At 48.8% G+C, this 14,282-nt stretch overlaps 1 protein-coding gene across 21 annotated transcripts in view; it reads right to left on the bottom strand.

The window, feature by feature from the left end:
- The window catches only part of Fnbp1 (formin binding protein 1), a 119,957-nt gene that overhangs the window by 19,138 nt on the left and 86,537 nt on the right, over positions 1-14,282 (bottom strand). For 5 of the 21 annotated variants that reach the window (XM_063283060.1, XM_063283061.1, XM_063283067.1 and 2 more), the window contains exons 8-12: positions 10,654-10,800; positions 9,216-9,410; positions 8,134-8,316; positions 3,350-3,433; positions 220-234 (exon numbers count right to left, since the gene is read on the bottom strand). In XM_063283060.1, coding sequence (XP_063139130.1) covers positions 220-234; positions 3,350-3,433; positions 8,134-8,316; positions 9,216-9,410; positions 10,654-10,800 — 624 coding nt within the window. The remainder of the gene's footprint in view (positions 1-219; positions 235-3,349; positions 3,434-8,133; positions 8,317-9,215; positions 9,411-10,653; positions 10,801-14,282) is intronic. The other 16 variants (XM_063283065.1, XM_063283064.1, XM_063283063.1 and 13 more) reach the window with 6 other exon arrangements.

Below are 14,282 nucleotides of genomic sequence, written 5' to 3' on the forward strand. Positions count from 1 at the left end.
CCCCAAAGTTTAAAAAAAAAAAATCGAATAATGTTAAGCATTAATTTTCTTAGTGAACAAGACAGCCACGCAACCAGAGGTGAAATACACACCACCAAAAGCGCCCACGGGAGAAATGAACAGGTGAACAGTTAATGTCGGAGGCAGGCTGCAGAGCACACACAGCACACACCAGAACCCAATTAGACCAAGGACATGCACGGAGAACGTTGTGCTTACCAGCTTGAGCGAAAGCTTCACGGAAAATTGAAGAGGTAACAAACGGGAAGAGAGGAAGAGAGAGAGAGAGAGAAAACACACGTCAGAAGAGGAGGCATTTGGGCATCTGACTGGACTCATAACATCAGCTCCCTGTGGACTTGTGAAACGGCCGGGCAGATCTGTGCAAAAGTTCACAGGAGGGGTTGGTCGTGAGAGAAACACTTCTTAGCATCTTGGGTACCAAAGGTGTGAGGAGGGTCCGACGTGGCCCTGCAGAGTCACCGCCCAGTAGATGCCTATGAAACCAACTTGCCGGGGAGGGTGACTTGGGGAGGTGCTGGGAACAGACCCCAGGGCCTTAAACCTGTTAGGCATAGCGGTGACATAGGTGACATAATGACCCCTAGCGGTGACACATAGTGACCCTAAAAGGAGAAAAAAATGCATAGCACTTCTCTCCCAGGACATCTTAAGCAGACTCTTTTTAAAATATTACTTTTGAGACAAGGTTACCCAAGGTACACCCCTGGCTGGGGTGGCCTCAGGTTTTCGGGGAGCCTTCCTTCCCTTGTCTCCTGAGCGCTGGGGTCACTGGCAGCCCCTCCTCTTGGTGTTTAGTTTTTATTTTTTAACATTAGCTTTGGAAAAAAATATTTATTTTTATGCGCACGTGCACCTGTGTGTGTGTGGTGTGTGGTGTGTGTGTGTAAATGTGTGTGCACACACTCTAGGGCATGCACGAGCTCAGCTAAAAAAGGGCAACAGGACCCTTGGAACTGGAGTCATGGGGGTGTGAACAGACATGTAGGTGCTGGGAACGGAATTCTGCTTCTCTGAGAACAGCAAGGGCTCTTCACTGCTGTGCCATCTCTCCAGCACCCCCCACTTTACACTGATAGTGTGTGTGTGTGTGTGTGTGTGTGTGTGTGTGTGTGTGTGTGTACCCATCGTGCCACAGTGGAGTGTGGAGGTCAGAAGCTAGAAGGCTTCTTGACAAGAGGATGGAGATGATGGGACAATGTGATCTCCCGTCTGCCACCAGGACCTCTCCTGGGCCGAGAGGGTGACTTTTGAGACTCGTTCTTTTTCAAAGTGAATTGATTTCCTCTGAGGGAGCTTTGGGCCTTGGTATGTAGCTCAGGCTAGCCTTGAGCTCTTGATCCTTCCCAACTAGTGGGATTACAGGCTGCTTGAGGCACTGATCTCCATGTCTGTCCACGGAGGTGACACAGCCTTGGAGCGGGCGGGAGCAGGAGCTGCAGCTCGTGGAAGCTGACTTTAGGCTGTGTTAGGTAAGCACTGCCTTGGGTCCCAGTGCTGCTGTGGGTGGGTGAGCTAATCCCAAAGGGCCACAGCAGCTCCGTTACTGCCGGGGCCTGGAGACAGGAAGGTCCCCACCAGAAACACGATTCTGTGAGACCCTGCAATCTGCCTAGGGACCGTGCAACATGTGACTTAATTTCTGGCAATGCAGGAGGTTCTAGTAAGGGGTAATAAGGTGCGGATGTATTTGGACGATAAGCTACCAAAGAAAGCACACTTGGATTTCCACGCCAGGCAGGGAGGGGTTAAAATTCCTTATCCAGCTTTTTTAATCTTTTTTTCATCCTTAAGATTATTTAAAGCTGAAACTTCTGGCTGGGCTTGATGCCGCACACTCAGGACGTAGAGGTCTGGTCTGCACAGTGAGTTCCAAGCCAGCCAGAACTGCATAGATGTTGTCTCCAAAAAAAAAAAAAAGAGTTGATACTCCTGTGTATATAGGCAATCCCTTTTTAAAGAAAACGGTTCCCGGGCAGAAGGAAGAGATCGTTAAGTAGGAAAGCAATGATTGGACAGCGTTTCAAAAAGTGTCTGCAAAGGCATGGCCATGACCTGGCTGAGCCTCCTGGAGCTGAAGCACAGATTGTCCGTCACAAGCTGAGTTCATCATTCAGACAGACAACACTCACGGTGCGTAGCAGGAGGCGGCCCCCACAGAGCACACCCGGCAGACGCCGGTATTTCCTCTCACACAATCTTAATTGCAAAGTTCTAGAACCTGACTCACTATTTATTCTCTGTGGGGCTCCTCTCATGACTTGGGACTAGAATCGAAATCTCCTAGCACCGAATTTGTGATATCAATAGGAAGGTTTCCACTTCAAAATAAGAACAAATGATTAAAACTGAACATCCGTTCCAAGAGAAACTGGAACTAATAAATTCTCACACTCGGTTTTTTGGAAACACCGAAACCCTCGAATTCCATTTTCTGAAGCGGGTGGTGACAGATCACCTGCCAGAGGCGCCACCCCAGTGTGCGGAATTCTTTTTAAAGGTGACTAAGTGTTTTTCAGGTCGTAAGTCATACATAAGCCAGACAATTAGGTCACTTCCGATTAGAAAGCAAGTCTTCTCCTAGGAGAATAACAGCAGGGACGCCATGGAGGGCGTGACTAGACACTAAGGGACCAAAGCCATCAGCTTCAGGCAACAGGGGCTCTGAGAGGAGCAAGCATCAATGACACGGGAGGGAGACAGAGCCAGCGTGTCCATGTGTCATTGAACGGTCACAGCTACTAACCTCCAGCGCAAAGAAAGGGGACGGTAAGTGCTCGAGCAGACGTGAGATGGTGAACTCTCCTGGAATTGTCTCTGCTCATGCTTCTTTGAGTTTTTGTTCTCCAGGCTTGTGTCATGGCTTCCTAGTGACCCATTGGCTACAGACACAGATGTGGATCCCTTCATGGTCACACTACCATGCCCTGAACGGTCGAGTTCAGTGGCTACACACGACAGCTGTATTTTGTGGGTAAATTGCTGCCACAGACACATATCCAGGGTTACCAGGGATCTCTCAGGCAGCAGTCACTGGCTCTTTAAAGATTTTACCAGAACTAAGAAAAAAGTGGGCTCTCAGACAGTGAGTTAGCTCAGTGGATGCCCCCGGGGCACTGGATGCCCATTAGAGGGAGGGCTCTGATCTTTCTACACAAGCTTTGGAGCTAAAACAGCTGTTTGAATTTACACAGTAAGACCCCTCCCTTGTCCCGGAGAGTCTTGTTTGAGGTGGAAGTGTTACAGCTGCACCTGGGTCCCCAGTCTTGGCGCTGTCCAGGGGACAGCTTTGGCTGTGACTGTCTTAAGTGCCTCACGGCGGACTTACAACATAGTTCCTAGCCTCCAAGGCATGCGTGGGTTTCCCTAGAGTCCTCTTCATGAGCTCTTTGTGATAACACAGAGACTGAGTCTGCCAACAGTCAGCAAGAGAACACGGTAAGACACTCGAGAAAGGAGAACCGCACATTCGTAACATGGCACGCAACAGTGGGCGTTCACAACGTCACGCTCTGCTTTAGGGCTTTTTTTTCCCTAAGATTAACTCTCAACTACGAGAGAAGTCAGCTAGTTTTAGCTAGACAATTGCTTTGCATAGGCTCAAATGGAAATTCTCATTTTAGACACTAGAAATTACCTTTTGTAGAGTCAAATTCAGGACATGTTCGTTCTGTCTGTCTGTCTATCAATCTATCAAATATATATATATGTGTATATATATATATATGTGTCTGTGTGTATATATATATTTACCTATCCATCCATCATCTCTCATCTACCTATCTGCCATCTATCAATCATCTATCCATCTCTATCTCTCTGTATCTCTCTATCCACGTAACAATCTCTACCTCTCTCACGCCCCTTTGGCTTTCCTGTCACGTAGCTTGCATTGCCCTCAAACTCCCTGTGTCGGGGAAGATGACCTGGATCTCCTGGTCCTCCAGTTCTCACCTCCCCAGGCCTGGGATCATAGGCACGTGCTAAGGACACACTCTCTAGTCTTTATTTGACTTTTATAAAGATGGAGCGATGGCGGTCTGGCAGTGTCAGCCCTCTGTAAATATCACAGAACCATTTAATCCCGTTGAACTATTTACAAATAAACTAAGCTATGCTAAGAAACGTTTGCACACTGAGCCAGGTGGTGATGGTGCAAACCTGTAGCCCCAGCACTCAGCAGGCAGGGGAGGGCAGGTCTCTGTGAGTTCAAGGCAAGACTGTCTACATAGTGAGTTCATGGACAGCCAGGGCTAGACAGTGAGACCCCATTTCAGAAAAAAGAAAGGAAGAAAAGAAAAAAAGAAATGTTTGCATGCAATTTCCACACTCTGGTCATTAAACCAGATACTTCAAATCTGAGGGCTGTCAAATGTGATAAATTAAAAGACACACCACGGGGTACTGGAGGGATGGCTCAATGGTTAGGAGCACATGCTGCTCTTGCAGAGTATCTGGGTTTGATTCCCGGCACCCACATGGTGACTCACAACCATTGGTAACTCCAGACCCAGGGGATCCAATGTCTTCTTCAGTACAGAGGGGAGTGGACACACATGTGGTCCAGACACACCGGCAGGGAACACTCACGCAGATAAAAGTAAAATGAAAAAAAATCAGAATGGGATGAAACAGACACCACAGCCCCAGGCAGTTATTCTCCGAGAGTAGCAGAGAGCTCACTTGCTCACGAGTCTCAAGTTCAGGTTCAGGGGAAAGTGAAATGGGAGAGAGGGTTCCATGCCTGTGGCCGGCATGGACCTGCCACCACACCTCCCGCACTGATGCTAGGGTCTAGTTCCCCAGACATTGGGTTTAGGATGTTTTCTTTTCAAAGGCCTGCTGTTCCTCCCTGCCTCCCTCCCTCAGCTTCCTTTCCCCCACTGCTCCTTGCAGGAAGAAGCATCAGATTTGACCCTACTGCTTCTCACAACTGATGGCAACATAACCGACCTCCGTGTGCCTTATCCACGGCCCTTACTGCCGAAGTTTCTGGCTCGTCTGTCACTGGACAATGCACTTACCTTCCAGGAAAGTTTCCATCAAAGAAATTTCCCAAAATCAAAATGTTTAAGACCTTTCTTCCCCTTGTACTAATCGAACACACACTCTTTGGCCTTGGCCAACACACTTTGGTGACACCAGAACACAGACGCAGAAACCATCGATGACCGGGAGACTGTGGAATGTGGCGTCATGGACCACACATGCAAACGGATAGCAACTGAAGACACTTAGCACATCTCATGTGTGACAGACAGATGCAGATGTTTATAAACAAGTGATCACGTGGTAACGGGATGGAACTGGCTCTGAGCCTGGCTCACCCTGGCTACATCCGTGGAAATTTCTCTGATGGAGAGTGAAGTTCTAAAAGCCAACATAATTGAGCCAAGGAGCTGCCGATTGCTCAGCCAGTCCCAACAATAGAACTCAGCACGATCCATCGGCCACTTCTGAAGCTACTCTGCCTGCTGACAGTGGCTAGGTCCTGACAGCTTTAGGAAATTAAATTTCTGATTTAATTAAGAAATGATTACACTTACTTATTCAGCACTTGTGTGTGTGTGTGTGTGTGTGTGTGTGTGTGTGAGCGAGCGCGTACATGTGGAGGTCACAGGGCTGCTTGCATGAGTTGGTTCTTCCCTTCCCCCTTGTAGGTCCCAGGGACGGAACTTTCATTGTTGGGCCTGTTTCATTGTTGGCTTGTATCATTGATGGCCCTGAGCCATCTTACCAGCCCAAATTTGATTTCTAACTTGACCTACTAAGTAGCCTTCAAAGCAAAACAATTCTCTCAAATGTACCCTTCCTTCCTTCAACCTTGGTTTTCTGGACACTACTCTTCCTTTTGTATGCTCATTCATTTATCTACTGAGAGCAGAGGGCAGCGGGCTGCTCTGGAGAGTTGGCTCTCTCCTTTCACTTTGTGTCCTAGGAATTGAACTCAGGTGGTGAGGCTTCCCTCAAGCACTTTTACAGACTGGGCCATCTCTATGACCCATTCTTTTCTTTTCTTTTCTTTTCTTTTCTTTTCTTTTCTTTTCTTTTCTTTTCTTTTCTCTTCTCTTCTCTTCTTTTCTTTTCTTTTCGAGATAGGATTTCGCTTAGCACAGGCTGGCCTCAGACTAGCTGTGCACCCAATGATGACCTTTGACTTTCTGATCTTCACAGGCTCCAACCATTGCATGATTTGTGCTGTGCTCAGGATGCAAGCTAGGCAAGCACTCCAAGCTAAGCCACACTCTGGGCTGGCCCCTCCCTCCCTCCTTTCTTCCTTCCTCCCTTACTTCTTCTTCCCTTCCTTCCTCCTTCCTTCCTTTCTTTTGTTCTCTGTCTCTGTCTCTGTCTCTCTCTGTCTCTCTCTCTCTCTCTCTCTGAAAACAGGATCTCACTATCTCACTATGAAGCCCAGGCTGGTCTTAAACTTACTGCAATCCTCCTGCCTCTGGAGTACTGAGGTTATATGTAGACCAGAACACTATTTCTATGGAATGAAGACTCTCTTGGTACAGGGATTCCACAAATAAAGAAATCCACCAGTGGGTGGAGCTAAGGCAGACGCTCATCTAATTAGCCACGGTTTGGAGTCCTTCCCATGCCAGAGGATGGTGGGGTAGAAAACACAAACTTGGGAACTTTGCATTTGCAAGGATGCTGCTTATCAGCCAAGGTCTGGTAAACCAATTCTGGCTTTAGAGATAACTGAGCTCTATATTGAAGTGTCCCCAGCTGGCCATGGTGGCACATGACTTTAATCTCAACACTCCAGGGAGGCTCTAGGCTAGCCTGGGCTACAGAGTGAGTTCCAGGACAGGCAGGGTTATGTAGAGACCATCTCCAAAAAAAAAAAAAAAAAAAGAAAGAAAAGAAAGAAAGAAAGAAGTGTCTGAGCGCTCAGATGCTTGGAGATCCTAGGAGGAAGGCATCCAGCTACATCCGCAGGGAAACGCCACAGGCCAGGACCTGCAGGTGGATGAGGCACTGACCATTCGGCTACCGACTTTTTGTCTGTTTGTTTGAGGTAGGGTCTTACTTTATATCCCAGGCTAGCCTAGAAGGACATGTAGCTGAAGCTAGCCTCAAACTTAACATTTTCTTGCCTCGGCCTCCCAAGTGTTAGGATTACAGGCGTGAGGCACCACACTCAGCCAGACAGTTATTATGAACACGACTAGAGAAGGCTCACTTGGGAGGCTACCAATTACTTTATTCCAACTCTCTCCTATTAAGCTGAGCTGGTATCTATGCTGAAAGACTGCCCAGTTCCTATAGAGCTCCGTGTATGGTTACAAACTAGAGGGCTTTTGTCTGCCTGCTTGTTTTGAGACAGAATCTCATATAGCCCAGGATGGCTCGGGACTATGTAGCCAAGGATGTCTCTGAACTTCTGACCCTCCGAAGGCTGGGAGGACAGATCATGAAATGTCACACCTGATTCCAGACGTGCGTCCTGACAGCAACCACATTCTGAGAGACTGCTCCCTGACCTTGGGTGCCACAGAGTGTCAGACCGTGTGAGCGGACTCTGGTTTTCTGTCCTAGCTCCACACTCTATTAGCACGCCACTTCACCGCCAAGAAAGGAGGGGACGGAACGGAGCAGGAAGCCCGCTGAGGAATGCTGCTGCCCCCGTTGTACCTTCTCCCTATGCAGAGAGACGCAGATTTGAGAGGTATTCTATTGTCACCCCTTAACTTCGCAAGGGAACCAGTGTGCCTGGCCAGCTTCCTTCCTCCTCACCAGCGGCGTCATTCGGACAGCAGAACCTACGTTGCGCCCCTGCCTGTAATTAGTCAGCACAGATTTTCTGACTGTCCAGTCACTTCCACTTCCTCACCTTCACAGAGTCAGAGCTGGTGAGGCCAAGGGGAAAAAGGAATGACTTCTGAAGGGTGCTTCCGGCATGTATTTGAGAGTAAAAGACCTCAGGCCCACTGGCTCTCTCCTCCTCACACCCCTCCACACGGCTCTCTGGGAGCCTGGGCTCAAGCCCTCTCTCCCTTTAAATGTTATAGGGAAACACACAGGGTCCATTCACAAAGTAAAATATGCGGAACGAGACAGGCAACACAGTGCGCGAGAGACGCAGGATTCCAGAGCGGAACTTACCCCACGCTTTAGGCTCCGGAAGCAGTGGATTTTGGGTTTGGAGGTCATGAACTCGTTGAAGCGGTGGGAGAGGGGTTCCTTTTGCTGCTTGGGAGACTGGGGGCCGTTGGGAACAGCAGAGGGTGAGGCAGAGGCAGGGGGAGGAGGGGGAGGCTGGTGGGGGGATGTTAAAAGGGTCATAAGCTATATGTGAGGGGGGCGGAACGATGACGGAAAAAAAAAATCAGAAACAAGAAGACACAAAACAGAAATAAGCATCAAATCATATTCAAGATCCAAAGCAAGTAAAACACAAACCATTAATATTGATGCCACGGTACAAAAGAAATCATGGAGGATGCGGTCCACGGAGAAGGGGGTGGAAAGGAGAGGGTTCGTGAGTACGCGCGATAGGACAGCAGAAGATTATGACCCAAAGCTCATGCAGACGGCCACATGCAAGCTAAGGCTCTCGTTAGTCGTTCTAAAACCAGTTTAAGCCAGAGGGGTAAACATTTCCACACCTAAACTAACACAGCTCGATGGGGCAAAAGAGGGTCTAAATCACTGAGGTTTTGGAAAAACAGGGGGACAGTCCTGTCCTGGGAAACTCAGACAATCAGTCTGTTCTACGGTTAATGCAGTAAGGCCACTTCCGTCCGGTTTAGACTGCTAGATTAGCTGTCATGCACCTACATACCACGCTATGAAAAGAAAACGGAAAAATGTTCACGGAGACAGAGGTTAACGTGTCAAAACCTAGGCCAGGCCGGCAAGCTTGATTAGATGGGACATGATCCCCTTGCTCCCAGCAGTGGTGCCCAGCAGTCTGGGAGGATGGGGGTGGGTGAGAGGGCCGTGAGGTCAGTGATGTTAGTGTGGGTGACAGTCCTGGGACAACGCATCTGTAATAAGACAGAGGCCATGGCAAAGACTCCAACACCAGAGAGAGACCGTTTGAACCGTGAAATGAACGCAGCACGCTAACTGTCCTCTCTCGCTTTCTCAAAGTTTAGATCTTAGCTTGATTAAGACCAAAAGATAAACTCCAAGCCTCTGCACCTTGTGGTTCTCAGCCCGCACGGGGTCCAAACGGCCAGTACCTTGTTTTTCTTGATGAACGGCCAGAGCTTGCCTCTGGACTTGCCTCCAAACTTGAGCTCGGGCTTGCCTTCTTTGGAACTGGAAAGGCTGTTGTCTGACACCGTGCGTTTCATGGGCTGTGTGTAATCTTCGAATTCAATGTCTCCGGGAGGCTCGAATCCTGACTTATAGGCTTCTACGACTAGCTGGGAGTCCTGCAATAACACCCATGGACAAGCAGGTCAAAACACCGAGACTGATCCCAAAACATCCGCCTGAGAATCCCCCTGAGACTGGTTTTCTTTTCCTTGGCACTGTGTTCATTACTGCAGAGACTCATAATGTTTTGCCCCCAAAGAGACTTTCCATATCTCAGATCCACCTCCCATGATGCTTTGCCTTTGAAGGATTCCGCCTTTGTCCACACGGATTACAGCGTGCCACCGAACCCTTGAACAGGGTGACTGGAGGAAGCTTCACATAGACTTTTAAATTTTTCTGAGAGACCTAGAACTGGTGACATAATTGTGAAGAAGAGGAAGAGGAGGAGGGGGGAGAAGGAGGAGGAGGAGGAGGAGAAGGAGAAGGAGAAAAGAAGAAGAAGAAGAAGAAGAAGAAGAAGAAGAAGAAGAAGAAGAAGAAGAAGAAGAAGAAGAAGAAGAAGAAGAAGAGGAAGAAGAAGAAGAAGAAGAAGAAGAAGAAGAAGAAGAAGAAGAAGAAGAAGAAGAAGAAGAAGAAGAAGAAGAAGAAGAAGAAGAAAGAAGAAGATCATCCAATCAAGGTAAGATTGGTTTGAGCACCTCAGGTAGAAAGCTCGCCTGTAGGCTGCAGAGGCAGGGAGGATGCCATTCGCTTTGGAGCACTGAAATGCTCAATTTCAAATTCTCAATGAAATGTGAGGCAAGGGATCTTACAGTTGGAATTCTACACAAGGAGACCACCTATTGCCTGGGACTTTCTCTTACAAATATTTACCATCTAAACATTCCAAGGCAGCTGAGCACACCAGACCGACAGAACTCTTTTCAGAGGTCATTAAAAAGTGGGACACAGGGATCCGAGCGGATATTTTAAACAAAAGACAATTTTGCTTCCCTGGGGACTTGTGACAACACCTGAAAGTGACACGGACTATCCAACGAGGGGTACCATCAGCATCCAGTGTCGAACATGCCACACTCTGCAGGCAGCTGGGTCACTGGTGCCCTGAGAGCTTTGCCTTGTTCCAGAAATCCCAGCAAAACACTTCCATTCAATTCAGTGACGACCCCATGGGTGTGTTTTGCACAGAAGGGCGGGGGAACTAAACCCCAAACACTGAGGCCACAAAGAAAGGCCTTTCCAGTGGAAAAGGACAAAGACCGCACCCAGCAGCTGCCAGGGTCCCCGAACCAGGTGCTGCTGGTGGGACAGGGAGAGAGATGATGGCCCCCAGAGAAGCCCAGTGACCGCGCTTACGTTTTTCTGGTCAATAGACTCGGCCGCCTTCACTATACCGTCCAGGCACTTCCCGATGATGGGTATCACCTGCCGGTCCACCTCTGCATACGTCTTCATGGACTCTCCAATGCGCACAATCCTCCTCTCCTCCATCTCTTGGATTTTCTACAAAGAGCAGACCATGTATGAAACGGTCTACCGCTGACCCAGGTGGTTGTTTTGGGGTGATTACTGTTTCCCTGCATTTACTGTACAGCCTGCTATGGGGGTCCAATGAATGGCTGGGCTGCCTAGTGAGCCCTTCGACAACAGAAGTGCAGTTGCAGGGGGACTCTGTGCCATGGAATGTTGGTTTCAGTCTGCAGGATCTACAGTCACCAAACATCCTCTGGGCGCACCAATGAAGGGGTTTCTCGATCAGTTTAATTGAGGTGGGATGACCCACCCTAAATGTGGGCGTCACTATTCACCGTGCTGGGGTTCCAGCCTAGGAAAAGGAAGGCAGGCCCACAAGACACCTCAGCAGGTGCGTTGGCTCTCGTCAACAAGCTTGACAACCCGAATTCGAACCCCAGAACCCACCCAGCAAGGAGAAAGCGGTACGTTTTCTGCCCACTGCGTGCACTGTGTTACAAGCATCCGCCTCACACACAACCACATACTAAACACATGAATGAATAAATGTAAATCCTTTCACATATGAGGAGAGGGGGCCGGAGAGATGGCTCAGTGGTTAACACTGGATATTCTTCCTGTGGACTTGGGTTTGCTTCTCAGCACCCCACATGGGGCTCACAACCATCTAGAGTCCCAGGGGCCTCAGCGCCCTCTTCTGAGTAACACAGGCACTGCATGCACATGATGCACAGAATGCATGAAAATAAAAATCACTCATGCACATAAAATAAAAATATAGAAAAAAATTAAAACGAGGAGAAGGTGAACCAAGCGCTAACACCCACCGTCCCTTGTTTCCCAACTCCTGATACCATGTGACCAGCACCTTCTCCTACAGTGACTTCTGCGCCAGGATAACCTCAACTGTGAGACAATAAACCCTTCCTTCCTGAAGCTGGCCTTGTGGGAGGGCCTTATCACAGCCCCAAGAAAGAAGTACAACCCACCACAGTGACTTTATTATTGTTATTATTATTGTTGTTGTTGTTGTTGTTTGGAAACAGGCTAGCTTTGACTTGTGATCCTTCTGCCTCTACTTCCCACGTCCTGGGATTACAACAGAGGTCCGTGTCTGCTGTTTCTGTTTGTTTGTTTGTTTGTTTTTAGCTTTATTAGTATCCTCCTTGGCAATACGCACCCCTCCACTGTCTCAAAGCAACCCAGGCTGAGGCAGAACCGGAGTCCCGCCCCTCCACAGCACAGAGCAGTGATCTCACCCTCCAGCGCTGGGACCTTTAGTACAGTTAGTTTCTCATGGCGTGGTGACCCGCCACCCCCAACCATAGAGGTATTCCGTTGCTACGTCATGACTGTGATTTTGCTACTGTTATGCATCATATTATAAATACCTGTGTTTGTCTTAGGTGACCTCTGTGAAAGGGTGGTCCCACCCCTAAAGGGGTCTCGACCTACAGGTTGAGAAATATTGACCTGAAGGCTCGTGGTGGGGACCCTGAGAACCCAATCGGACCCAACCAAGGGGTTACTTCAGTCTGTTACTTTGGCTTTTCTACATTTGGAACTCAAATCCTAAAAGATTCCCCAAATGGCATGGTGGTGGTGTCATACTTGTGTTCTGGAAGCTGAGGCAGGAGGATCACTAGTTTGAGGCTGGCCTGGACTACATAGCAAGACTCTGTCTCAAAAAAACAAATAAGAAACAGACGAAAAGTCTCCAAATAGGAATATAAAGCATGTGTGTGTGTGTGTGTGTGTGTGTGTGTGTGTGTGTGTGTGTGTGTGTGTGTCTGGACTGATTTCGTGTTGGGGACGGAAGGTAAGGCTTAGCTGTGACTGTGACAAACCAGTGCTCCACAGTGAGCTTCATCCAGAGCCTCTTATTCCATTTTTGAGCCCTTGAGATAGCCCCCACCCCCCCCCCCCCAAAATGCAGGAGCCGGGCAGTGGCAGCACACTCCTTTAATCCCAGCACTCGGGAGGCAGAGGCAAGTGGATCTCTGAGTTGAAAATCAGCCTGGTCTACAGAGTGAGTTCCAAGACACAGAGAAGCCCTGTTTTGGAAAACCCAAAAATAAATAGATAGGTCCAGGCTCAGTTTGTAAAATTCTTGCCGCTGAGTTTAACCCTCAACGATCACGCACAAATGCCAGGGTCACTCGGGGTGGGGTGCCAGCACTGTGGAGGCAGAGATAGGAAGATCTCTAGCCCTGACTGCTGGCCTGCCCAGCTCCGAGGGCAAGCTTCAAATCAGTGTGAGAGCCTCCACATAGTAGGTGCTTCTGAGTAGCACCTTTACCCCAGCACTCAGAGCAAGTTCCAGGACAGCCAGGGGTCCACAGTGAGACTCTCTGCACACACACACACACACACACACACACACACACACACACACACACACATATTTTAAAAAGAAAACGAGAACAATTCAAGGGAAACAATACTTGTTTGTTCAAATCGCACAGCTCTGAATGCTGCTTTGTCTCCTGGAGCTAAGCAGGCGATTCTTGTAGCCAGAGTATGCTTTAAAGAGGAAGTGCTCAGCTAAAAGGCACAGTTGTAAAATCTCAGCCCCTGCAAAAACGGGGGACGGGGGTGCAATAAAAACCAGGAGGTCTACACAGGCACCTAGTGAACCCCGAGTTAGCATTGTTTCATTCTTTATTGCTGGCCATCGACTAATCTACATACAGGTTAAGGGGAAACGACTCAGTGGGTGCTGGGGAGATGGCTCGGTGGATAAGATGCTTGCTGTGCAGGCTTGAGGACCTGAGATTAATGTCCAGAAACTCTATAAAAATCTGGGTGTGTGGGAAGCACCTGTAAGCCCTATCCAAGGGACCTAAAACAGGAGAATCCATGAAGCTTGCTGGCCAGCCACTGCACTCTAAGATTTTCTTTTAGATTTAGTGTGTGTGTGTGTGTGTGTGTGTGTGTGTGTGTTAATGTATACTATGTGTGTGCAGATGTCCGCGGTGGTGCCAAAGCTGATGGCAGATCTCCTGGGGCTGGAGTTGAAGGCAGTGGTGAAGTCACCCAATGTGGGTTCTGGGAAACTCCCTACAGGAGCAGCAGGCATTTTAACTACAAAGCCATCTCTCCAGCTTGCCACAGAGACCCAACCTCAGATAAAAGGGCGAGAGATGGGAAGATGGTTCAGTGCCTCAGAGCACTGGCCGCTCTGAGGTTAATTCCCAGCAGCCACGTGTCCTCTCATAATCATCTGCAATTCTAGTTGCAGGGACCCAAGGCCCTCTTCTGACCTCTAGTGTCACTAGACATGCCCATGGTGTACATATGTATATCCAAGTTGGCTTCATACACACACACACACACACTCACAGACACACATGTTTGCACACACACACAGACACACACACTCACAGACACACACTCTCACACACACACGTTTGCACACACACAGGCTGGATGATTGCCAGCTGAGGTACACACACAGTGACTTCCAGGCTGCAGTGAGGCCCTGTCACATCAGAACATCCGTCTTCACAATC

Source organism: Rattus norvegicus, chromosome 3 (genome assembly GCF_036323735.1).
Source record: "Rattus norvegicus strain BN/NHsdMcwi chromosome 3, GRCr8, whole genome shotgun sequence".
Taxonomy (NCBI): Eukaryota; Metazoa; Chordata; class Mammalia; order Rodentia; family Muridae; genus Rattus; species Rattus norvegicus.